The sequence below is a fragment of the Sceloporus undulatus genome, chromosome 6, assembly GCF_019175285.1.
Source record: "Sceloporus undulatus isolate JIND9_A2432 ecotype Alabama chromosome 6, SceUnd_v1.1, whole genome shotgun sequence".
Taxonomy (NCBI): domain Eukaryota; kingdom Metazoa; phylum Chordata; class Lepidosauria; order Squamata; family Phrynosomatidae; genus Sceloporus; species Sceloporus undulatus.
In genome coordinates this window covers 48,267,358-48,295,238 of record NC_056527.1, presented here as the reverse complement: position 1 = coordinate 48,295,238, position 27,881 = coordinate 48,267,358, and the positions used below count along the sequence as shown (strand labels likewise).

At 39.6% G+C, this 27,881-nt stretch overlaps 1 protein-coding gene across 4 annotated transcripts in view; it reads left to right on the top strand.

Annotated features, from left to right (window-relative positions):
• The window catches only part of THRB (thyroid hormone receptor beta), a 240,343-nt gene that overhangs the window by 207,275 nt on the left and 5,187 nt on the right, over positions 1–27,881 (top strand). For all 4 annotated transcript variants that reach the window (XM_042477056.1, XM_042477055.1, XM_042477057.1 and 1 more), the window contains 4 exons: positions 13,041–13,141; positions 17,387–17,534; positions 19,708–19,913; positions 21,828–21,974. In XM_042477056.1, the coding sequence (XP_042332990.1) occupies positions 13,041–13,141; positions 17,387–17,534; positions 19,708–19,913; positions 21,828–21,974 (602 nt within the window). The remainder of the gene's footprint in view (positions 1–13,040; positions 13,142–17,386; positions 17,535–19,707; positions 19,914–21,827; positions 21,975–27,881) is intronic.

Sequence of the window (27,881 nt, the reverse complement as noted above, 5' to 3'; positions counted from 1 at the left end):
ATAAAGTAAATTAATGAATTAATATTGAAAGTAGAATAGTTGTCTATACTAGGGTGCTCAGTGTTAATATAATCTGTATTTTGTAATAATGTATTTCTGTTTCAACCTCATTTTTTCCACTGTAGGAGACTCAGCTAGGAATATGGTCTGTAGCACTTCAGATGTATGTGAATGTCAGTCTCGGGCTTAAATTGCATATATCACAGTATCTGAAGAAATAGTACATTATGTTTTAGGCCTGAGAAGGCTTTAGATTTCTTTTCCCCCATGAACAATATCACACAACACAAAAGTTGGTTGCTTTTTAAAATGGTATAAAGATCCCACCCAGCAAACCCTTCCATGAGCCAAAATACATGAAGTCAAAATATGTGTTATATTAAAGTTCAAATCCAACTTAGAGTAGATCCATTAAAGAAATGGAATTTGCATAAATGTTGGTATGCAATTCAGCAATAGAATCAGTGGATCCACTTTAGTTGGGGCTAGCAATTAGATTTTGGTCTAAATACTGTATGTAGCATGAAGGAGCCTGCACTATGTACATCTTTACTCAGAGTAGACAAAAGTGAATGACTGCATGACTGCAAGTATAAAGGTAGATAGATGTAGCTCATGGATGCCCTTTGGGCATTTCTCTGGAGATGTGAAAAGCTGCAGTCGGAACCATTCAAACACCCCCCCCCCCTTATTCTCCTTAATATATAAAACTGCTTTACATCTTTTACAGAACTTTAACTATGCTGTGTGCCAGTAGAATAAATAAAACTAGTTAATCTCTGCACTAATCAGTTTGTAGAGCAATTGTAGCTTTACTAGATGAGTTTTTTATTCGGCTCTTTATAATGGAAGAGCTGTTTTTCTCTGAATGATAATCATTCAGCAAATATTGGGGGGGGGGAGAGGCAGCAAATCACTAAACATTAGATTTCCCCTGCTAAACGTCATCAAGGATGAACATCACAATAAATAAAAATATTGGTACTTAGTACAGATAGAATTTTTCCCCTTGTTTTTCAGAACAGACAAATGACCAAAGAAGACGCTAACTGGCTTGCCTAAGGAAATGTACCAAATTGGAAATGGAGGTGGGAATGTAATCTAATTCTTTCTCTCCACCTCATCCAGTGATTCATGCTTTCTTAACTTGCTGGGTATATATATTTCTAAATTAACCTGAACTAGGATTCAGTTTGGTGGGCAAGAGTCACTTCTTATTTTCTATAATGAAGGCCCACTGCATTATTATTATATTGACTCACATCACAATATTCCCATAAATGGTGTCTTTCTTCAAATACAATGCATTGTACTTGGAACATGTATTTACGAGCAACACCTGCAGTCAGCACCTTTGTGACTATCCAGAACACCCACTACTTATCACAGATGCTGAAAATGTGTCTATTAAGATGGTGGACGTTTGACCATTTGTTCATATGGCTCACCACAGCTTGAACTGAATTGAACTAATACCCTATAATTTTCTTAAATGTTGTGCTCATTTTCTCTACAAAGGGCCACATGTGTATTTTTCCTCCGAAGAAAGAAATACAGTATGGTTCCACTAGAGCACCAGCAACAAGAAAAATAAAACTGGAAAAATCAATCATACTATATATGTAAGAGCTCTTTATTTATCTAGTGCCATGTTCCCACTCTTATGGTCATAAAGTATTTCCAGCCTATATAGCTTAGTTTGCTAACAACTAACACAACAGAGATCTATCAATACAGTGTAATTCCTAATAGGAAGAGTTGGTGCCTTCACAAAGTGAGATTTTTTTCTTGCCTTGATAATACTCAAATGTTCCCTTGCTGTTATGAGGGCAAGTTTTAGGGCCAAAATTATGGATTTTGATATGACCTGTGGATAAGTCAAGGATAAAATCTAGGAGCTCATAACAAAGAATCTAAAGGATGATGCAAAGGCAAACAGTGCCAAAGAACTTACAAAATTCTAGCAGGCATAACTGTGCTCAAAATAAAGACTGGATGCCTTTCACCAGGGGATGGTTTATTGACCTGTCAATAAGTTGACTTGGGTTTTTTGGATCAATTTTTGACTGAAATTTCTAGACTTATACATGAGCATATACAGTATATTTACAATAGTCTTTGAATGCTGTAAAATACTTGTCAAATGAGGCATGGATACATATACACTTATATGAGAGGACTTTTAAAAGCTGATTTGGATAGATATCAACAACATAAGTTTTTGCTGATATCAGATAGAGAGTAAGGTGATCATTCCTTGTTGTTAGTGTAAGTTCTTTTGTGAGACTGCTGAAAACTGTGAATGTGAAACAGAATTCTTAAACCTCTTACACAATATAATAAACAATTAGTTAGATACTTGTTCCAAGCATTGTCAAATTCTACCATGCATAATTTGCAGCATGATTAAATTGTATGCCCTCAAATAAGACAAAGAAATGACTGGTGAATAGTGGGTTTTCATTAGCTGTCAGGAAAAGAAGTTAAGCACAGTGCATTGGTACTTTCTTTGGCCTAAGTGCAATATTGTCTGATTGAAATTAGGTATTGGTGTGCAAGACTCCTTCTGAATTCGATTACAAAAGGCAAAGGAATTCTTCTGATATAATCTTCCTTTTTTTGTTTTCTGCCTTTTAAAGGAATCCAGCAAAATCTTGATAAAGAAAAGGAAAACTATGGTCGTCTTACGTATTTCTTAACATGCATATAGCTGTAATATTTCCAGTGATAATTTGAATCTAAGGAGTATTTGCTGAATTATATATAGAACCAATTCTTGTTAAGTACTATGGATATATATACCAGAATTAAGAGTTGTGAGGAATGCATTGTCAGGTACTAAGCAAATTTTGCTTTGGTGTTGGAAATACAGTATCAAATAATCATTGTGTTCAGAAGGTAGACTTGATCTATCATCTAGAACAGTAGGTTCTACAGACAAGTTCCGCAGAAACCACCATGATCGAATGCTAATGGATTTTAGGAAGGGTTGCTTGCAGTGGATTATGGCACACATTCTTCTAAGGTGTGGGCATCTGCTCCTGCTGAGCAGTTTGTCTTGCCAAGAGTTCAGATTAAACAGATTTGCTGGTTGGGAGTCTGACAGACTGTAGCTTTATCTTTAACGGCCATAAAAATACTAGACAGATGAAGGTCAAGGTCATTAACAATTATTTGAGCTTTTCCATTCAAGCTTGATTTGCACTTGTGTGAAAGATACAGATTATCTGTGTAGTGAATAGGGGAACCACAAAGGCCTCTAGGTTACAGTATGGTCTGCTTGGGATAATTATGTGTGTTATGGAGGGGAAAGGTTTAAAACAACTATTTTTCTTGCCAAGTTATTATGTTGTGAAATACTTTATCAACATCTACCACAAAAAAGTTTAAAAAAATCTGCCATAGTACAAATAGATTATTTTTTTTTCCTCTGGTGTTCACAAGTCTGCAAGGTGTAGTAAGGATGTTCTTGTTTCAGTTTGTTCTTTCAGTCAACAAATCTATATGATAATTTTTCTGTATGCTCAGAGGAGAATGCTCAATTGGCTCACTTTTATCTGACATTGGGATTTTCCCCCTCTGGAAATATAGTGTAAAAAGTGTTGTTGTTTTTAAAAACATGTTAATGGTTTTATAGTTCTGTTTCATTCCCTACTTGGCTTAGTTTATCAAAGTTTATTCACGTATTAACGGAGGGTTAGATTCCTAATAATAGTTTTCACTTTGGAAATTGGTAATCATAAAATAATTAATCCTTTCTCTATAGCGCAGCATGGCTACTGTTGCATGATTAGTTTATTCTTTTCAAAATGGCTATGTCTGTGAAGTAGATGAAATATGTGAAGCAAAGTCTGGGTGCTCCCTTTCAGTGGCAATCAGTAATGTAATTCCCTATCTATTTATTTTGTATGCCAAGAACATCATATGAAAAGCAAGATTGGATTTAGAGGGAGGAAGCATGAAATTGGAGGAAGGAACATCAGCAATCTAAGAGACACAGATGATAATATAATACTAGCAGAAAATAGAGATATGAAAAGATTATTGAAGAAGGTCAAGGCAGAAAGCTGAATGGCAGGTTTACAGCTGAACATCAAGAAAACAAAAATTATGACCACAGAGTAGAGTAGATGATGAAAAGATAAAAATAGTTCAAGTTTTTCCATACTTTGGCTCATTCATCAATCAAAGTGAAGACTGCATTCAAGAAATCAGAAGAAGATAGGACTTGGAAAGGCAGCTATGAAGGAACTAGACAAGATCCTGAAGTGTAAAGACATATTAAATACTAAAGTTACGATTGTCCATACCATTGTATTTCCCATTTCTATGTATGGTTATGAGAGCTAGACAGTGAAAAAGGCTGATAGAAATAAAAAGCATAAATTCATTTGAGCTGCGGTGCTAGACAAAAATTCTGAGAGTACCATGGCCTGCTAAAAGGTGGATGGGTCCTAGAGCAGATCAGTCCCAAACTCTCCTTGAAAGCAAAGATGACTAAACTGAACTTATCATATTTTGGCCATATCATGAGAAGAAAGGCTCACTATAATGCTTGGTAAAGTTGAGGGCAATAGGAAAAGAGGATGGATAGATGGCTAGGTTGAATCAGAGAAATCATGGCTATGAATCTGCAAGAGCTGAGCAGGGCGGTTGAGGACAGGGTGACTTGGAGGTCTCTTGTTCATAGGGTTACCATAAGTTGAGGTTGACTTGAAAGGTGCTAAAAACAAAGTGTAGTTGCATACCATCCAACATTTGGATACATTTGGACAAGTAACACTAGAATGTAGACAATATGGTAAAAGTTATAGTGTTGAAGAAGATACAAGTTAGGAGAGCTTGTCACCATTTGCTTTTGCCTCAACCTGCTGGGAAAAGCCAAAGCTCACTCACTCCTCTCCTTTTCTCCCTGCTGAGTTAGATGAGTACAGACTTCTTTTGCACGTTGAACTCAGTTTGTAACACCAAAAACATTTTTAAAAAATCCACCAAACAGTGATACCTGTATTGGCCAACTAAAATACACAATATACAGTACATGTTGCAAGCTTTCAAAGCTCTACCGGCTTCTTCATCAGCCAAAGTGTTACAAATCATACAGGGGGGAAAAGTTGAAGATATTAATCATAGACCTGCATTTTGGTGTTTCTGTTCCCAGTTCAAATGGTATGGAGGGGTATTACTTGCAGGCTTGCACCTCCTCCTTCTGGCCATGTGGTTGCTGGGAGATTCTCAAAGTCAGGAAATTTAACATCCATTTGCAACACAAAAAATATACTTCTTTTGCAATCCAATATGTCTCCAGTTTATAACATTTGAAGTAAACTGAAGACAAAGTGGGAAGTGGGATGAGAACCTGGATATTTTAAAAGTAGCTGCAAAAGTGGAATGATGACAAAAGGTTAATTGGGACTGTCTCTGCCAAATTGGGACAATCATAAAATGTAGTTGTAAATTTGGAAAAGCAGGCACTCACCATGACAGTCCCTATCGCTCTGATACTAAGGAGAATCCAAAAATGCAAAGCAGCTATGTCAATCCACATCCTCAAACCAATTCTAGCTTCCCTGCTCTTCCATCTCTACTAGAAGACCTTTTCTGTAGCAGATGAATCTCAGTTTCCTATTCAGGACCAAGTCACCTGAAATTACTTTGCATAATTACATGCAAACTCACAATAATAAATTGTTGGAGGCCTGCATTTTGTCAAGATGTAGCTGTTCTCAGTTCAGGTGGTATGGACAATATACTGTACATCATCATAATTTTTTCCTCCTGTATAAATTTTAACACCTTTGCCCAGTGAAGAAACCAATGGAGCTTTGAAAGCTTGCAACATGTAGTTTGTGCATTCTCATTGGCCAATTAAAGGTATCACTGTTTTATAGATTTTTGGATGTTATTGTACTAAACTGAGACTGTGATACTTTGAACATATCATGAAAAGATATGATTCACTAGAAAATAAAGTAATGCTTGGTAAGGTGGAAGGCAGAAGGAAAAGAGGAAGACTGCCTTACAGATTGATAGCCTCAGTCAAAGAAGCAACAGCCCTGAAAGTGTAAGATCTGAGCATTCATTCTTTCATTCATAGAGTCACCATCAGTTGAAGTTGACTTGACAGCAGTTAGCAACAACAAGAAGCGAAATTTATGAGTTTTGGCCTACTTATTTGAAGTGCTACTATAGCAGAACCTAAGAAGCCACTTGAGATCCCACTGTGAGTTTTTCATCATTAGAAAGCAGGAAAGACCCAGGTTGTGTTGTAGTCGTAATTATTATTTATTGCCAAATGCTAGTTATTAGCAGCCAAATATCTCTTGATTTTGCTACAATTATTATCATTGTTGACACATAATATTCTGTCAGGAATCAAGTTCTGTTGTGTCTTGAATTCACCCTATTATAATAAGGTCCTTTCTCCTTTCCATAAGCATATCACAACTTAAATGAGCAATATGTTGATTCAGCAAACAAATAGAGGAATGTACTTCAGAAGGGAACACTTGTAAAGGATAGTTTTTTGTGGGTTTTTCAGGCTATGTGGCCATGTTCTATAAGAGTTTATTCCTGACGTTTCGCCAGCATCTGTGGCTGGCATCTTTTAAAGGATCTTTTCTTTTCATTTATTCATTTAGGTAAAATACACCCCTCCAGGAGTTTAGAATGCAGTCCCTTGTCTTCCTTACCATTGGCTATGCTTCCTAGGGCTGATGGAAGTCTCAGTCTAACAAGATCTAGAAAGCCAAGCTTTGTCCATCTCTAATTCAGATGATATATTCTTCCACATTCATCATCCCTTTGCACTTCTGTGGGCAGGAAGTTTATTCTCCATTTCATTCATTCCCTCACCCCTCTTTAGTCTGCTGCAAACTCCCCCCCCCCCCCCCCCATGTTCTCATGTTTTTGAACAGTAAGGAACCTTCAATATATAGATATCAAGCTACAGGAAGCAAAGCAAAACATTGTTCCCCTAAGTAATCATTCATCCCGCCAAATGAATTTTTCCATCAGTACCCAACTTTATAGCATTGCAGTATTTAATACTTGGGTTAAACATTTAGGCCTGTTACAGACTGCCAAAATAAAACTGCTTCGGGTCTCTTTGGAGGTATGCTATTTAAATGATGCCTGGGTCCTAAGAGTCCGGAGGTTGCACCAAAGCCACACTCCATTCCTAAGCACTGGAGGGCAGCTTTGGTGCAGCTTCCGGATTCTTAGGATGCATGTATCATTTAAACAGCATACCTCCAAAGAGACCCCAAGCAGCTTTATTTTGGCAGTCTGTAACAGGCCTCAGAGACACAATTTAAAATCCAAAGGGTCATGCAGAGTTACCAAGGGAATGCAAACACTAAGAGTTCTAGGTGTGAACAGTTTTCACTTTCTCACTCTACAATGCTTTATGTAAATGTAAATTTGGAAATTGAACTTAAAAATTAATGAGGAAACAGAATTTTTATTGGGAGCAGCAATTATCATATTTTGCCGCTGCCCCTTCCCATTTTACACCCCTGGAACCAATGCAGGTCTCAGTGGTAAAAAATAACTTCCCCTGCATACAAAATGTTTCTTGTATGCCTGCCAAATAGAAGAAGGCTCGTGGCTATTTACAAGTAGAAGATATTCAGTCTATATTTATATGCTTTTTGCAGAGCTTGTGAATGTTAGCCTTTCTGGACTGCAATTCTTACAATGTTTGAGCTATGGGGGGAATTTTTTATGATGCTTTCCCGGAGAGGGTAGACCTATGCGTGGTATGCAGTGTGTTGAGATGTTGGAAATTTCCATTAAGCAAAATAACTCTAAACTGTAGATATAGGGTATATATTGTGAATAAACTATCTCTCATCTGTCTATGTATCTATCCACCTATCTATTCATAATGGTATCTCAACATAAATACTGTTAACATGTCTTCAGTGAATACCTAATTTTACTTTACAATTCATCAACCTAATATTAAGCAGGATTTGAAACATTTTGCACAAGCTGAGAGGACTCAAATTAGACACCAATTATTTCAAGGTAACATACTTGAATGCCCCCCCCCACTTGCAACAACTCTATAAAGTAGGCAAGACTAAGAGCAGGGGTAGGCAACCTTTTTGAGCCGGGGGGCCAGGTTGCTGTCCCTCAGGCGACTGGGGGGCCGAAGCTGGGGGGTGGAGCTTCGACCCTCCGGGGCGGGGCTGTGTGCTGGGGGTGGAGCTTCCACCCTCCAGGGGCGGGGCCGCATGCCGGGGGCGGAGCTTCCACCCTCCGGGGGCCAGGCCTCCCCATTTTTGCTGGCCCCTGACGGGGCCCCAGGCCCCGTCAGAAACCAGCAAAAAAGCTGGGGGGGCCTGCCAGCGCTGGAGGACCCCCTGAAGGGCCCCAGCGATGGCACCGGGCCTCCCAGAGGCCCCCTGCCGCCCTGGGAGCCCTCCTGCAGGGCCCCAGAGATGGCAGCGGGCTCCGCAGAGGCCCCCAGCCACCCAGGGAGCCCGCCTGGAGGGCCCCAGAGATGGCAGCGGGCCCCACAGAGGCCCCCTGCCGCCCTGGGAGCCCACCTGGAGGGCCCCAGAGATGGCAGCGGGCCCCGCAGAGGCCCCCTGCCACCCTGGGAGCCCTCCTGCAGGGCACCAGGGATGGCAGCGGGCCCCGCAGAGGCCCTCTGCCACCCTGGGAGCCCTCCTGGAGACGGCAGCGGACCTCCTGTAAGTCAGTAAAAAATATAGGGGGGCTATCATACATCCAGCTGGCCCCTATACATGAGTGATGGAATTTGGAAAGTTACTTTCAAGAAAAATACATTACTCATGCCATATTGAAACCTCCCAAGACTAATAGGTAGGACAATACTCAGTTCTTGGTGGCTTCAACCTGTCATAGGCCCATTACAGACGGGCCTTTGCTCCACCCCCAGTGCGTACTAGGGGTTGGCCAAGGACACAGCATCCAATCAGGCCTCACCCCTAGTATGTACAGGGGGCGTAAAATTGGTGGCGCCCTATACACATGGGTGCCACCATTTTGACGTGACGGACGCTTACTGTCTGCACGTCACAGCGTGGTTGTGACATGGCAAGCGCACACCCTAAAACTTGAGCATTTCAGCTCTCCGGTGGCACAACATTTACATGCAGCATGGCGCAGAAGCACCGAAAACCCGCCATCACAGCAGAAAAGGCGGCCTTTTTCCGGTGCAAAAAGAAGCATCATTTTGAAGCAGCTTCTTTTTGAAGCAGAAAAATGCTGGATTGGAGCTGCTGTGTGCGGTTGCCACAATCCCAATCTGGCGCTCAAAGGGGTGGCATAAAGCCGCCCCCATACAGCCGTCTGTTTCTGCCTTACATTTGTTTAGGAAAGGCTCTGTCTAATTTCTAATGAGTCCACTGATTACATGTGTCATTATTCCACCAATGACTCTGTAACAAACAACACACATACTGCAATCCCACATATTTACCATAACACCATTCTGATCTAAATTCTGCCTAGCTAAATAATTGTTTGTAGAACATGCTCATGTTTATTGATAAGGTTCCAGATGGTTTGCATTGTGTCCCCCATCTCATTTTGCTTATTTGAAGATTAAATCTGTATATTTAATAAGCACTTTGACTTAACAGAAAATATTATTTAAGTATAAAATATGTATAATTAAAATAAGAAAATGTTCCACTGGGAGTATTTTTATGGGAATGCATGACTACTGCACATAAAATCCAGGGTTAGCTGTATGCAAATAGTCATGTCTGCTAGTGCTACCTAGATGGTTTGGATTGCCTCAGACAGCATAGGTCCAAAACACATTGCAGAAATAATCCAGTTTGAGACTGCTTTAACTGTCCTGGCTCAATGCTAGGGAATCCTGGGAGTTGTGGTTTGTGGTGGCACCAGGGCTCTCTGACAGAGAAAGCTAAATGTCTCATAAAACTAGAGTTTCTGGATTTCCCTAACATTGAGCCAGGGCAGTTAAAGCGGTCTCAAACTGGATTATTTCTACAATATGTTTTGGACCGTAGTGAAGAATTCTGGGGATTTTAATCCAAAACATTTAGAAGGCACCAAGTTGGAGAAGGCTACCCTTACAACATTTGACAAAATGGAACTTTTGAAACATTTTGGGTTGTTGGGGCTTTTTTTCTTCTTCTGAGAATAAACTTGTTTAGTGATGACAGAGAACAGTTTTACGTAGATGCTATACCATTTACAACTACTGTCTTCTGCGAATACTGTTCTGTCACAAGTTGCGTATGAGTCTTTTCCTGCCACAGTGGCATTCCTCTGATTTGCTGTTTTTCTAATAACTAATCATTTCTGCACTCACAGCATGTTCCCACTTGACATCCTCCATGGATAATGTAATTATATAGCTTTTTTCACTAGGTGACACTGAATTTAGTTGGATCTCAGTAGTGTCAGGAGTTTCCTGAGTCTGATTTGATCTTAAGATAGATAATTATTCTCTAGCTTACTGACTGGTATATTATCTAAAGCATGAGAAATCCCTACTCCCAAGAAGTGGCACCTTTTCCTTTTTTTAAAATATATTTTTCATCTAGAATTTCGTTTTTACATTGACAGATTACTTCTCCTGACAAGCTGTTATGCAAAATGCTGGCTGATAGCATATATGCCCCCTCTTCTTCTCTGTCATCAATGCAGATCCAATGGCTTGAATGTACTTTACTGTGTACATTACTTTACCTTACATTATTTTACTTCAGACAGAGGACCAATAGGAATTTTGAGCACGGCTCTGCATGGCCTGCTTCCATCACTAAACAAGTTGGCATGTGATTTTTAAGAGCATGCTTCATTAGTATGCACTGAAAACAAACACACACCACATTGCATAACCTGGCCTGTTTGATGTCCCTTTTCAAGTTGTTCCCAAGTGGGATGTCCCTACTTGAGTTACAATACGGTAACTGTTGTCTGCAACCACCCTACTTCACTTACACTACTGAAATTATGTGGTACAATCTCAGGCCATTTTACTGTTTATGTAGCTGTTCCTTCCTTATCTCTAGGTTTGCTAGGTCTTCACACACCACATTTGGTTTTTCCCTGGGTCTCTCCTGCACTCCAAAGATAGTGAAATCCATACAATATACTAATTTAAATGTATCCAATGTATGTATATGAACTTTTACAACAGTGGTCCCAAAGCAGGGAACTCTGGATTACAATTCCCAGTATTTAAAAATGGAAATCTTAATAACACCTGGGGACTCTTATTTGGGAACTACCTAGCAACGGCTTCCACTATTTTTACCTGCATGCTTTTGTCTTAGCAATACAATAATTGTTTATTTTCCTGCAGAGCTTGGGCTATTTCTTATTCAAAGTAATTATGATAGTTACAAGGGTGCTTAATGTACTTAGGTACAATTAGTGATTTTAAAAAACCCACTATTTATTTTTTTCATTTTTCAAAAGTAATTGGAATATTTGTTTTTAGTTCTTTTTAAAATAATCTGAGTGTTACAAGCTGCTGATCTCTGACATCAAACATTTTCTCCTCGTTTCTTATCTCATCATTGCTTCCCCTCCTACAAAAACCAGTAATCAAGCAGGAACTGATTCATGTGGTATTCACTGTCCACAAGTTGGTGAGACCATAAGAAGAGCTATTAAAGGCGGGGTACAGACCGCCAAAAAGAGGTGCCTCTCTCTGCTGTGCAGGAGCACCGCAGCATATAAATTATGCAGCGCTGCTGTGCAGCAAAAAAGCAGCTCCCTAAGGCGGCTCCTGTTTGCAGCGCCACAAAGCACCAAAGATGGCGCAGTTACGTCGCAGCTGCACAGCACCATTTAGAGGCGGCGCAGCTGCGACGTAATCGTTGCGCGCACCGTATGTATGATGCTGCGCAACTGCGGTGCATGCATAACGTGCTAGGGTTGCGGGGCGTGTGCATGCACCACCCCAAGGCAACCCTATCACGTCATGGACGCACTGCAAAGGGCCCATCTGGACAGGGCCAAAGTAACTAAATATTTACGGTGATATCACAAAATGAGTTAGGTTATCCCTTGTAAAGTTAAAAGTACAACATAACCTTTATTATTTGTTTGAGGAACTAATTTCAAGTGAGTTGTTTATTTCAGCCCCTCTTCTTTGCATAGATTGTGATGATAGAACATTTAGTGTATTTATATTCTTTGCTTTATCTATTTGTTCATTTGTTTGTTTATTCATTTATAGCATTTGCTATAACTGTGCTACAACTGGAAAGTATCCCTGAGTGGCTTACTTATTAATTAAAACTACAAGACAGTCCCTATCCTCAGCCTTATTGTGTAAAAGGACATGACACAAAAGAAAAGAGAAAGGGAAATTAAAACAAGAAAACTCAGACATGTTAGGAGATTGCTCATCTTGGAGGAATGGCTGATATATGACAGCTAGGGAGAGGCAAAGCCTGCTGGAGATGGTTTCACTGGAGAGCTGGTGAATAAATACTAGTTTCCCCTTGCAAGCCAATTCTTGGTGTGGGTTTTGCCCAATTTCCTCTCTCCATCTTTCTGGACCAGGAATGGAAATCTTGTGACCCTCCAAGATATCATTGGACTACAAGTCTCAGCCGGCTTTGCAAAAAATACCCAATGGTAAAGATTGTTTGCAGTTGCAGTCCAACATCATCTGCAGGGCTGGAAGAGTCCCATTCCTGTTCTGTGCAATCAGCTAGTTTGAAAAATGTTTGACTTTGTAATGATACTTTGTGGCTCACTTTCTGTCATGCCGGGATGATTCACCACAGTTAATGGTTTTTAATTCCCATTGAGTTCAAGAAGGGGAGTTTCACTTTCATTTAACAAACTTGGATTATAACAACCAGAATATGTAAGTGCTCAGCACTGGGTACACCATCTTAGGTTATTGAACATTTCTTGACTGAGCAATATTTTAATGCACTTCCTGCATACTGAATAAGAAACTGCTGATTTAAAAATGATTAACCATGTATATCCTTTCCCTGAATATCCCTGCCAACTGACTCTCTCTCTCTCTCTCTCTCTCTCTCTCTCTCTCTCTCTATGTGCAGGGTACATACCCAGTTACTTAGACAAGGACGAGCTGTGTGTGGTTTGTGGTGACAAAGCCACTGGGTATCACTATCGTTGCATCACCTGTGAAGGCTGCAAGGTAAATAATAGCCACAGCAAAAGTTTGGGAGATGAAAATGATAAGCCACATTGTTCTCCAGATACTGTATTTTACATAAAAGGACAACAGGCTGTTTAGGAAGCAACATCTGTTACAGATAGTGATAACATAGCAGTATTATTACTTTTTGTTTTTAATAGAATTTCATATTTATTCATGGTGGAATTTCATATTTTTTCATTGTAGTCTAATAAATTTTCTGAGAGCTCTTTATCTGGGGATACTGAAAAACCATTAGGAAAAACTACTAAAAGCCAGACAAATCCAATTGATCTATACTGTACCAGATTTGGGGAAATTGTATCTCCAGGGGAATTTTTGCAATGCCCCCAAACCCCTGCAGAGTTCCCAAGTGCCTCCATCACCTGGAAAAATATCAGGCGCTACAGTTAACCCCCAAACAGCAAATTGTTACTCTTGGTAGCCTCCAACAGTGGCACAGATCTTCAAACCTTCACACTCGCAAAAATTGGCTTGAAACAGGCTAAAACAGAGACTGGAAATGACTTTGTTTTTTGTTTTCATCAAAGCAGCAGCTGAGTTTGGGTCAGGTGCAGCCTGTCAGGGATTGGGAAGGGGAGACAGGTCCCCAGCCTGAATGCACCTAGCCACCCCCATTCCAATTTAAACTACAGTGGTCCCTCCACATTCGCTGGATCCTTATGAATGTGGAAAAACCACAAATAAAAAAATTGTTCTTTTTTAGCTAAGAGAACACCTCTCTAGGAATCTCCAGGCCCTCCAGTGCAACTCTATAGCCAACATCTGCATGGAATCATGCTGGGGGGACCTACAAAAGCCTAGAGAAGTGTTTTCTCTAGGAACTTTTAGGTTCTCCAGCACAACTCTATGGTCAACCTCTGGCAGAGTTGCACTGGAGGCCCTAGAGATTCCTAGAGAGAACATAGCAATCAAAACCTCAAATAATCAAATCCACAAAAGTCAAAGCCGCAAATGTGGAGGGCCAACTATATTCTCATGTTTACATAGGAAGTTCTGTTTTATTGACTGGAACTGTTTTGCTTGCTACCCACTCCCATTTTATGTTAATTGCAGAATGGAAGTGTGTTGGAGGTTTCTTGGATGGAACTGGATTATCATCCTCGTTTGATTTTTATGTAGATTTTAATTTCTTTTGTAGGCTGGATCTGTTATGCATTGGTTGTTGCATTGCCATTCTGTAAACTGGTTTCCTTTCCTTTTCTCAATGCTTTGGAAGTTGTCTCCCTCATTCTGCATGTATCAGGCCAATGTTTTATTTTCCCCACCAAGAAAAAATTAGCAGTGTTGCTGCTTTCCCTGTTGTCACAGTTAAGCTCACCTGGCCATCACATATGGTGATAATTTAGTTCTACCCCAGGAATTGTGGACATTGAAAAGGCAATGACTGAAAAAGTATCAAGTAGAACCTCCAGTACTGTTGTAGCATTTGGAAGCCAATATAGCTCTGTTAGCTCTTTGTAGTAAAACCTGAGCAGGAACCAAGCTGAAGACAGACATAACAAGGCAAAGAAATCATTCTGGTCTTTGCTCAGTTCCCTGAAGTCTACAATTTCCATAACAGATGTACATAGCAATAAATTAAATGCCCTTTTGGCTCTTCACATGAAAGAAAATGGGATGTCACAAATGCAGGAACAAAAAGAGAAAAACTCTGAGATACACTAAATTATAACCCATTCAGCCCAATACATTTTAGGAACCACTTTGTAGCAGGTTACTTGAAGAACAGAGTATTCTATAAATTATAGCCTATTCAGTAGAATGCATTTTAGGAATCACTTCGTAATGGGTCACTTGAAGAACAGAGATTTTAATGAAAATGCATTCTGCTGAATAAATTATAATTAAGAGGACTTAGAGGGCCTCTCTTCTCTTTTTACCCTGCACATTGTCATAGTAATTTGTGAGCCAGAAGTATTGCCATAGCTTTTCATCCCTGTTCAAAACTCCTGTGGAAACTGACATGTGGAGGAAGTTTCAGGAATGGTGTCAGCCATTCATCACTTTCCACAGCCTCATTCTGTTGTTAGTTTCTTCAGAACTCAACACTCAGAACTCAGATCAAATTATGTTGAGAGCATATCCCAACTTCCCCTTGTTGTTGTTGTTAACTGCCTTCAAGACATCTCTGATCCATGCTGATGCTGTGGATGAAACACCTCCAAGACTCCCTGTCCTCCACTGCTCTGCTTAGAACCTGTAACTTCATGCCTGCCTCCTTCTTAATAGAGTCCATCAATCTAGCATATGATCTACCTCTCTTTCTACTTCCATCCACCTTTCCTAGCATTATTGTATTTTCTAAAGAGTCTCACCTTCTCATGATGTCTCCAAAATATGACCCTCAGTTTAATTATCTTGGCCTCCAGGGAGATTTCAAGCTTGATCTGTGCTGGGACCCATGTGTTTGTCTTTTTGGCTGTCCACGGTATCTTCAGCTCTGTTCTCTAGCAACGCATCTCAGATGACTTGATTTTCTTCTTATCCACTTTCTTCACTGTCCAGCTCTTGTATCTGTATATGGTGATGGGGAATACAGTGGCTTGGACGATTCTAACTTTTGTGCTCAGTTGTATATCTTTACACTTCAGGCCTGGTTCGTTCATAGCTGCCCTTCCCATTCCTAATCTTCTTCTGAGTTCTTGACTGTAGCCTGCATTCTGATCAATGTTTCATCCAAGGTACAGAGACTCGTATACTACTTTGATTTCCTCATTTTCTAGGTTGAACGGATTTTAGTCCTCTGTGGTCTACTGAACTGTATCTCCATATTGTTTAGATAGTATGAAATCTAATTAAATATCTCAACAGTCTGCCTGTGGTGGAAGTTCTACAATGAGAGAAGACAATGTGGACTAGTGTGCTCCACACCTCCAACAGTTAAATAACTCTTCCTAGTGTCTAGACTGATTATTTGCAGAGGCAGCTAGTTGATCCATTGCTTTGTTTCTTGCCTTCAGACAAGGAATCAGCTGATTGCTGATTTCTGTAAGACATCTCCTGATAAATTTTGAAAGATATTGTCAAGTCTCATTCTAATCTCTTTTCACTGACTGAACTCAGCTTTCTGATCATAAATCGGGGGTGGGGGGGGTGGGGGGGAATATTAAGAACATATTTAAAGAACATTTGATCAGCTACAGCAAGGTGCTGAATCCAACACAGTACAATAGGGTGTTTCTTCTCGGTTGACAAGATTTATTTCTGTCATGTAATGGCTAGTTTCAGTTCAGAAATTCAAGCTCCAGTGAACCAGAAAACCAGTTACTCCCAGCATAACAATGTTGTCAGGACTGAATCAGTTTTAGCTACACAGTATAATAAAAGCACATAACAATTCAAATGTTTTTGCAGGATGATATCCCATTTGTTTTCAAACCAAAACATTCCTCTTCCCAGACTATCCCTCCTTCCCACTTTGTACCAAGCATTCCCATCAGATTGACTTTGACAGATTACAGCACATATTTCCTCTCTTTCACAACTGCTCAATAGCCAACTTCAAAGATAAAAACACTCTTTTCCACCCAACATCATCACTAGTGTAGCATATCCCATCATCCAGCATTAGAAAACATTCAAAATATATGACCAGCAGGCATGGCAGGAATTAGGATCCTGACAATAAAACAGGGAAAGCTAAAGGATTTCAGTTTTAAGACCCTGTCTAGGTACCTAACTTGTTCTCTAGGTGAAGAATGTGAGGTGAAGTCATCCAATGGAATCAGAATTCCCAGAACACAGTCCATGCAAAACTTAACTTTTAAGTTACCCTTCCCTTCAAAAAGAGCTCAACACATTACTGTAAATGTTTCTATTGCTAAAATTGACATTGACTTTCCAGATCTACACGTGCCTTGATATCAGTCTCTATTTAAACTTCATTCCAAGTAGAGGAGGGAATGAATGAATGAATGAAGGAATGAATGAATGAATGAAAACTGCCATTCTAGAATGATGCTCCATAGTCATCACTGTTTGTAAATAAAAATTGCAGACTCCTTTATAGGCCTGATTCCTATTGGTAGTGATAACTAGAGTAGACCCAATGAATCCATCACATTTATAAATCCTATTGATTCAATAGGCCTACTCTAAATAATATAAAGAAATAAATAATATAAACAATAAAATAGAATTAAAAATTCAGGCTATTCAGCATGGCATGATCAACAAAGAGAAAGCTGGTGGGTTTTTTCCTTTCTTTTTTTTTTAACCTAGGGTTTTTTCCGAAGAACTATTCAGAAAAATCTTCACCCAACTTACTCCTGTAAATATGAAGGAAAATGTGTGATAGACAAAGTCACAAGAAACCAGTGCCAGGAATGTCGCTTCAAGAAATGCATCTATGTTGGCATGGCAACAGATTGTAAGCATCTTCTTTATTTTACTATGCTGTTTGTTTTCATTTAGGTAATATTTATTTCAGTTCAGGATAATGACCAGTATTTTTCCGATTTTAACTTTGTCTGCTGGCTGAGAATATAGGATGTTGTGAGACAGCTCATGTTTTCCACAAAGCTTTAATTTTCTATTTACTCTTTCAGGCTAGCCTTTCTTCTGGTCCTAATCTCACCATTCTGTGTGATTTTAAGGAGATGAACAATTTATTCCACTGGAGTGGGAGCTTTTTGGAGAGGTGTTTTGCAGGAGGGAAATTATCATGTTTAAAGATTTGGAAGAATAGGAAGTTGGATGCTGTTGTTATGAGTCATGCTGCAGTTGTTTGTTTTATTTTTAGCCAGCACTACCAGAGCATATGGCTGCAAGATTAACCCGTAACCAACTTGTCTTCCAAGTTTCCCAAGAGATTGATTACTATTTGTGGGAGTAACTCAAAATTAAAGTACTGAGCAGGGGTAAGATTCATGTGGCCTTCTAGCTGTTCTTGAACTGCGGCTCCCAATATTCTTCACCATTGGCTATATTGGCTAGAACTGCTGGGAAATTCAATCCAACAGCATCTGGAAACTTGCATGATATGGAGATAGTGACTTATCCGAGGGGTAGTGAGGATGGTGGGATATTAACTTTTTTAACAAAATGGAAAAAATAAAGACCAGGATGCAAGCAAGTTGGCTGAGGGTCCAATTAGATTTTTTAAAAGACAACTTGGAATATAGAGGTTTGTTTTAGCAGGCCCATTTACCCCATAAAATAAGAATTGGTATGTTCTGGGGTCCAGAAGGCTACACTACCAGTTTGGCTCCTTTGGAGGCCCAGACCATTGCAAGCGCAATGTCACTGCTACTGTTTTGGTGACTGAAAATGACAATGCATTACTTTCGATTGCTGCTACATTGGTTTGGGGACATTTTGGGCCATTTCGAAACAGGGAACACCTTCAAACAGCATGCAGTAGCCTCACAAAATTGGTTCTTAGTGTTTAAAATGTTTTGGTTTGGGCCAAGCAATGCTGGGGATCACCAGGCCCTCAGGAGTGGGTGGGTTGGTAAAGGTCTGAAGGGCCATGCTGGACATTTTAACCATGGGCTGTACTATTTCTACCCCTGCCATAAAGGATAAGGCTATCAATGGCTTCTAGCTATTATGACTAAGCATTACCTCTAGTTTCAAAAGCAGTTTTGTTACTAGCTATTGGGAGGGTGGTACTGTTCTCATATCCTGTTACATAATGGTACTTACAGCTTCTGTCAAATGGCCATTACTTATAAAAGCTAATTCCCATTTAGTAGTTAGCGTCAAGCCCTGTTGAGGTGCTTCTCACAGAAACGGGATTTCATAGACTCTGGCATTGTTTTTCTCACATGCTTAGCAACCCGTCTGAAGAGGAGCAATTCCTGTTTGTAGGGTGGCTTTCTGTGTGAGCAGATTTGTAGATTTTCCATGGTTCTTGCTCAGTGGAGAGCCTCCTTATGAAAAGGAGCCTCTCTTTTTCTGAAAAAGGAGCATTGTAGGCACTCCTTTGTTACTCTGTAATAATAAACCAGTGAAAAGGACTTCCTTATGTGACAAAGGTGGGCAAACTGGCCTGTAACCATATGATACCCCAGAGCATGGCTCCTGATGTCCCCGATCTCCCCCCCCCCATTTTAAAAAAATGTGTCAACCTTTCAGAGATTAATCTGAATTCCAGCTAAATGCACCCCAAACCAGCAACAAATGTAAAATTTTACTGAGCCCACAAGTCCCCCAACGCCCAAAGCTATTTTTAATAGCTGAAATCTACCAAAAATGCAGCTAGAAGCAATGTGACAATGTTTAATTTATTTTCCTTTGTACTGAATTTACGGAGACTTTTAGGTAAGTTTGTTTGAGCTGAAAATTAAGTCACAGATAACAATAGATGAAATCTAAGTTTTTAATGCTCGCATCAATTTCAGTCATTTGGAGTTAATTTTTTAGATTTTGGAGACATGCTTTGCTATGCACATAAAAGTGACCTACAGGTTTTGCACTTGTCAGTTAACTTGCTTGCTGCAAGCTCCCAAGATAGATAACCCTAATCCCCAAAACAGATTACAGAGCTTCAAGAAGTCTTTCCAAATCCATTTTTCTATAACATGCCATTTCCTTATTAGTGGTGTTGGATGACAGCAAGAGGCTAGCAAAAAGGAAATTGATTGAGGAAAATCGAGAGAAGAGACGTCGGGAAGAGTTGCAGAAAACAATTGGGATGAAACCTGAGCCAACAGATGAAGAGTGGGAGCTTATTAAAATTGTTACTGAAGCACATGTGGCCACCAATGCACAAGGAAGCCACTGGAAACAAAAAAGGAAATTTCTGGTAGGTTCCACAATAGTGCAGAACTTTCTTTGCCCATAGTGGACTGTAACTCCCATAATACCCAAGATGGAAATTTTTCCTGGTTATAGTAATGGGAGCTTTGGTACAACATCTATGTAGCATGGTGCCAGTTTAAAGGAAGCTGGTATAGAATGCTCCTACTCTCTCCTTGTCTTTCAAAAAAGAAAAAGAAGAGCAGAGTCTTTTGGTTGCAATTCTCAGAATATCCCAGCCAGCATGCCCACTCCCAGAAAGCCATGACAGTGCTGGCTAGGGGATTCTGGGTACTATAGTCCTATCATGTTGACTGCTGAATTGAGCAAAAAAACTGGTATTCAACATTATTTAGCTTTTATGATCCTGTGTAAATAATGCAGTTGGGGCAGGAGGGGGGGGAGATGAACAGGAACATAACATATAATGAAACCAACTGGATCACCATCCTGGGAGGCCCACAAGCAGAACATGATGGTAATTGTCATCTTGGCATTTTGTTCTCCAGCAATAGGTGAATGTTTTTCTCTCCCTGAACATGGTGGTTCCATATAGCCATTATTTATGCACAGAGCTTGAGCAAGTTACTTTCTGGAGCCCAACTCCCAGAATCCTTTACCCAACATTGCCACAATATGTAGAAAGTTGTTGCTTTTAAAAAAAAAGATCTGTATATTACCATTGTATTTGTTTTATTTTATTCCATCATCATTAGTCACTTAGAGTGCCATTTTAATAAGAAATATTAAAGAATAAGAAATATTAAGACTGTAGACATGGTGAAGTTACAGGGGCTCTTTCTGGATGTAAAATGTTTGGTTTTAGATAATGCCAAAGCAGAAAATATAGAAGGATGCTTTTGTTTTTTAATGAAACTCGGGAAATTTTGTCACTGTCCTCAAGTATCTGTCAGAGGTTTTTTTTAAAATCAGACAGTTTAGATTAGAACATTTGAAATTTTATACTGTATTACAGCGGTGACTGGTAGCCTCCACTTCCATATGACCAAAAACTTTGCTATTTTATGAGTCATATTCTACTGTTTTTCAAATGTATTGTAATTTTTTAAAAGAAATGTAATAAAGTAATAGAAATATTGGGGGGGGGGGGGCCTGCCAAAATAACCTCCAGTTCCTGCTGGGGACAATGCAATTCACCTTTCCAGTCCTGCACCCCTGTTTTAGGCTTTCAGGCACAAATAGCAAACATAAGGAGCCCTGGTGGTGCAGAGTTTACCATATACTCGACTATAAGTCGACCTTATGTATAAGACGAGAGCAGGTTTTGGGGCCAAAATTATGGGTTTTGATATGACCCATGGATAAGTCAGGGGTAAAACTTAAGGACACGTAGTGGATAAGTCGACTCAGGTCTTTTGAGTCAATTTTTAGACCTAAATTTCTAGACTTATATATGAGTATATACAGTAAATGCTGGTAATGCAGCCCCTTACTCACAGTCTCAGGGTTGTGAGTTCAATACCAGCCAGGAGCTCCAGGGTTGACTCAGGCTTGCATCCTTCCAAGGTCGCTAAAATGAGTACCCAGCTTGTTGAGTGCAATTAGCCTACACATTGTAAACAGCTTAGGGAGTGCTTAAGTGCATAGGTAAGTAGTATAGAAATGTACATGCTATGGTACTTGCTATAAACATGTTTTTACAATATTATGTAAATTGACTAGAATGAATAGCTATCTGTAAAATACTTAAAAATTATAGCTGTTAAGCATTTCTCTTATACCATTACTTCTTTTGCACCCTTGAAAATGTTCTTTCACCAATGATGTTTTATTTTGTTTGTTCTGAAATAATCCAGTTATGTAGTAGTGAGCTAAATAACTTTAAATGGTCAGCATTCCAGATTCCATATCCATTGTAAATAAATTGTTTGCTTACAGTGTTTTCCTTTTCTGTTGTCAGCCAGAGGATATTGGACAAGCACCAATAGTAAATGCCCCAGAAGGCGGGAAAGTAGATTTAGAAGCCTTCAGCCAGTTTACAAAAATTATCACACCAGCAATCACGAGAGTGGTGGATTTTGCCAAAAAGTTGCCTATGTTCTGTGAGGTATGGATTGCTTTCTTATTGAACTTTACTTGCTTTTTGCTAGCTTTTTTTTCTTCTCATAGAGACATGATATTTGTTTTCGTTTCTTACAACAACAGTTTAAAACAACAAAATGAGTTCATTCCAAAAGGTTTGAGATAGATTGGTATGGATCCAAAATTAGTCAGACTTAGAATAAGCCACATTAAAATCAGTGCAACCTAAAGTCAGCCATGGCTTAAATTAAGTTGCCTTATGGGTTGGATGCATAATATGATGTGTGCAACTACAGTGGTACCTCGGGATACGAAATACCCAGGTTACGAAATTTTCGGGATACGAAAAAATCCCATAGGAAAACATTGTTCCGGGTTACGAATGTTTTTTCGGGTTACGAAAAAACTTTTGGTGCTTTTTTCGGCTTTTTCGCACGGAATCGCGGCTTTTCCCCATTAGCGCCTATGGCAATTCGGCTTACGAAGGCTTTTCGGGTTACGAACGGTGCCACGGAACTAATTAATTTCGTAACCCGAGGCACCACTGTATACTAAAATGTAAATGTGTATAATTTCTGCACACACGCCCCCCCAAGTTTATCCCCTCCAGCAACCTGAAAATGCTATACAGATGGTCAGGAGTAGTGTGTGTGTGTGTGTGTGTGAGAGAGAGAGAGAGAGAGAGAGAGAGAGAGAGAGAGAGAGAAGTTATCCCCCCAAATTAGGAAAAGGCACCATTTATGAGCAGAGGTCCATACAGGGAAAGTGGTTCTGCCCAGATTTCAGGGATTACCTCACTTTCCCATCAACCACATCATGTCTTATTCTACATGATCCCAAACAGGGGAATAACTTTCTGCCAGCCCAGTTGCATGTGTATGTATCCAGAGCCAACCTATGTTGTGTGTTAGCATTTTCCACTTCATGTTCAGCTGAATGTATTCTAAAAACCTAAAACAGCATTTTACTTAAACTGCGAGTGTTATTGTGTCACATTGCTTTGTTGACCCACACATGGGCAAACCCAAAGATGTGTAGAAATGTTTGACTTTGTGCTGACACAGGGATGCAGTGTAGCGATGGGAAAGACTAGGTAGCTCCATTCCACTTGTTTCTTGAATGCCTCACTTCTGGAGGCCCATGGAAGCCCTGGCTTCTGGAGGTCCATAGAATCAAGGAAGAAGACAGGAACTGGCTTGCACAGTTCCCTGTGCCATAGGATGAGTAATTCTCCAAGCCAGTTCTTTCGTGCCTCTTTAGTCATCCTCATGCCCCATTGCCAAAGCCAGGCATTTAGACTTATCCTTCCATCATAACTGAAACCTTCCTTGCTTCTTTCTTTGATGCCTTTTTGTCTTGCTGCCACCAGCATAACTATGGTGATGAACCCAATAATATCCTAGCCCATATTTAATGATTCAGGGATAAATAAAAGATGACTCACACATAACTTGTCCTTATCTCAGTGGGAAAAGTGCTTTATTACTGGATTAAAAATAGACTAGAATAACTTATCATTCATGTATTGTTTCTGTATAATATAATGAAATAGCCAGCATGGTGTCATGGTTTCAGCATTGGACTATGATTCTGGATACGAGAGTCTCTGCTCAGCCATGGAAACCCACTGGGTGATGTTGGGAAATGCAGACACTCTCAGCCTCAGAGGAAGGCAAAGGCAAACCTATTCTGAACAAATCTGATAGGTTCACCTTAGGGTTGCTGTAAGTTAGAAAAGACTTTAAGGCACACAGTGTTCTGTTCCTTCCAAAACAGATTTTGCTTCGAATAGGTAGATTGCCCTCTACTGCTGGGCCAGCTCTCTTTATTTTTAATGCTGGTACTGCTGTGTCATAAAAAAATAAAAAGAAGAAGGTGCATTCTTGGAAGATATATTTTTCTAATCTTTCAGCATATTATTTGTGCTGCTGTTGCTCTCCTTCCTTTAATGTTTTCCCTGCATTAATAATTTTTCCTGCTATGATAGTAAACACATCGAGGCTGAGCTGCCATTGTAGAAATAGGTGCAAGTATAGCAAAAAAAAAATATTCCCAGAGAGTAAATGAACGATGTGAGGAAGAACAAACATGACACCCTATCCATCAGCTTTTTCTATCCCTATCCAGGAGATCCTCATTTGTCCATGGAGCCTCATCCCCAGTTTGGTACACTGATTCTCCAGAGTTCCAAATCTGCTTCAGAGACAGGAAAAGTTCTCTCTTTCAAAAATGTTGGAGGAAAGCCCTAGAATTTGAACGTTACTTTTCAAAACTATAATTCCAGTGTCTAAAAAGTAGCATTCCAAAGCTCTGGCACAAATAATGCCATAATGCATTCTGAATGTTCCCATTCCATACTTACTGACATATGGGGCTTCCTTCCCTCTCTCCCTGTTCCCTTCTCTATTTTTGAACAATTTGAGTTGTCCTCTTCTCACACAGACATCACATCAGCCTCAATTTGGGTGTGCATAGAGGTGATGGAGAATGAGTAATTTCCTCTAAATTCCATAGTCAGGCAATACCCCATTCCACAATCTGAAATGTCACCAAAAAGTGAGCAAGCTTTGGAGTTCTCCAGAATACTTCATCACATTAGATGTTAAGCAAAGTGGAGGAAGGCCAGCTGGCTTGATGTTGTTACCACAAAGTTTGCCTCTACACATGGTCTTAAGAGAAAGAAGAAATCCAAACAGGAAATAAAGAAAGGTCTTCAACAAGTAAAACACCAGCTGAGAACCGGAGTGAGGAGAGAGGGGAACTGTCAAACATATAACCAAAAAAATGTTTAAAAGACAGTAAATAGTAATGTGGAAAATGTAAGGGAAACAGAAGCCTATACATAATACAATATAGCTGAGTATCATAACTTACAAGGGCATATACAATCAAATGAGAACTTTAAATAATGTATGACACTAGTAAGAACGTATATAGCTATATAGCAATTATAGGGCAGCATCAGTATGATAAATAGTACTACAACCAGATATAGAAAGTGGAGTCATAGAAATATCTAAGTCCATTGAAACACCTGTCTGAATAGGACAGATTACATCACATGCAATCTTTCAAGTGCTTGATATTCATTCCTTCGTTTCTGAGGTGTATCCGTAGAGTCACGTATATGCTGTTTGTGATTATCAGGACTATTTTGGAAAATGTCATTCTCATCAAGTCACTGATGATGATTCATTAAAACAACTAATTCTTAGGAGTAATCAAATTTCAGCTCTTCATTTCAGTTCTTCAGTGGCACACAGCTGTTGCACTATATTTTGTTTGTTGTATTCACAATACAAGTTATGTTGCACTGACTGTAGACTTCTGTTGTTCTGTGTCTCCTATATTTCCCATAGCATTATTTATTGTCATATTAACCTTTTTTATTGTATGTTTGGAGTCATCCTCCCTGTTTTGGTTCTCAGTTGATGTGAAGAAATCTAGCCACCAAGACTCAGTGTCTTGGCACAGTGGGATAGCACCAATCCTCTCTAGAGATCTTACCTCCAGCATGTGAACAAGATGCCAGTTTTAAAATCTGTTTCTGCAGTTTATGTAAAATAGATTTTGTATTAAATCTCTTCCTTTGTGTGCAAAATTACGTTCTTTTTTTATTTTCTGAAGCCCAGGACACACACATGTACAAGTATACAAGCTGATTGATGACAAAAGCACAAGCACATCATCCAATCTTACTGCTTCTACTACAAGGCAACAGCCTTTGATGATTCCAGTAATGTACATTTTATAGAATTGCACAAAAACCACTTGCAATTTTTCTCTGATCAAAAGAAGTCAAAACAAAATAAAAAAAACAGCCCCACCTATTTCATTCAGTTTACATTGCAGAGAAAATTATGGTAATTGTTTCATTTACTACACAAAGACAGACTAAATGAGAATTCATATCTGGCCATTGCACTAATTCTGTTCCATTTTTGACACCACGTTTACCCAGATTTGTCTCCAATCTTAAATAACACACACACACACACACACACACACACACACACACACAGGTTCCATATTTGGTAGAGAACAGAAATAAAAAGGATGAATGGGTATGTGAAATTGAAGGCTTTCATGGCTGGCATCCATAGTTTTTTATGGGTTTTTCAGGCTATGTGGCCCAGTTCTGGAAGAGTTTATTCCTGATGTTTCACCAACATCTGTGGCTGCCTCTGAAGATGCCACATTGCCAAAAAAAAAAAAAAAAACAACCCACAGAAAACATTGCATGGAGATGTTTATCTCAGCAAAGCTATAGTTTAATTTTCCCCCCAATGACTGGCACAACCTGGCTACTGACTAGTTAAGGAATGTTAACCAATCATTTGGGGCCCTTCATCCTCTTTTGTCCTGATCTCAAACTCCATTCCTTCTCAACAATCAGATCATAAACTCATGGCTTCACCCAAGTAGCACATGCACCTTTAAGGGAGACTTAGGAACATATGATCTACCAAAGGTTTTGGATCTGGGATTCCCATAATCCTACACCTTTGACTACTCTAGCTGGAGTTGTCAGATGAAAGTTGCACATTCCCCACTTCTGATTTAAAGTGATGGTGCTCCTTTCAAAGTTAGATTATTCTAGGTAACTAAGGGCCCAAACAGACAGGCCAAAATAAAGCTGTTTCAGGTCTCTTTGGAGGTATGCTATTTAAATGACACATGCATCTTAAGAGGCCAAAAGTTGTGCCAAAACTGCAGTCCTTAGGCCTGGAGCGTGGCTTTGGTGTGGCTTCCAACCTCTTAGGATGCATGTATAATTTAAACAGCATAGCTCCAAAGAGAACCGAAGCAGCTTTATTTTGACCTGTCTGTTCGGGCCCTAAATTAGTTTTAACCCCCTTCACCCTCTTTCCTTTTATCACCCCCTCCCCATCTTTCCCTCTCTCTTTGTTTTCTGGAGATGAAACAGCAACATGTTCTTTAAGAATGGAAGTACTGTAGCTGGATTCCCCTGTGACTCCAATCCTGTCTAAGCTATTCAGCCTGATGTGGTAAAATCCAACTGAATAGGAACAGTCAGCCTTCCTATGAATCAAACACTGCATCTAAAGTTGGCAACTGGGGGTGGGGAGAGCAAGGAGATGACAGTGCAATCAATGTCAGTTTTCCTTCGCTGACAATGACATTTTAAAAACTCTTTTTGCCCCTCGGAGCATTGCTTTCAGTTCTGCTAAGGAAAGATCTCATTGTCCTCTCAGAACGCTTTTTTATTAAGATTAAATGTAATCATCATGTCAGTGCTGTAAGTATGACTTCCCACCCCCATTCCTTGCATGACTAAAAATAAAATAACTTAAACTGAAGCCAACCCAAAACATGCGTTTCAGCAACTGCTATACAGGCTCTCTATAGAAAATGGTACCAAAGACAAAAAAAAACCCAAGATGGGCTGGCTTGAAGGATTATCTCTGGATGGTGGGCTGTGGTGGGAGGCAGTGGAAAGATTGATTTAATAACATCTGTTATTGTTGTTAATGTAAAATACTGAATGCAAATAACTTCATTAAGACACTACCTTTTGAGAGTAGTACAGTATTAAGTGCACCTCTGTGCCAGAGCCTGAATGAGCTGTTGTTATGATTACAACTATGATTATGAGAAAAATTACAATTATGATTATGATTATAAATTACTACAACTCCCAGCTTTGGGAGCTATGTTGGCTAGATTCTGGGAGTTGTCGTACAAAAACATAATTCTCCTTCTTGTTGAAAGGTAGCATTATTATTATTAAGCTTTACTGTATTTTTATAGTGCTGTAAATTTACACAGCACTGTACATACAATCATTTTAATAAGACGGTTCCCTGCCCTCAGGCTTACAATCAAAAAAGACACGACACAAAAGGAGTAGGGAATGGTGGTAGGGAAGGGGATCAGGTCCTGGAGTTCATCTCTCCCTCTGAGGCTTGGA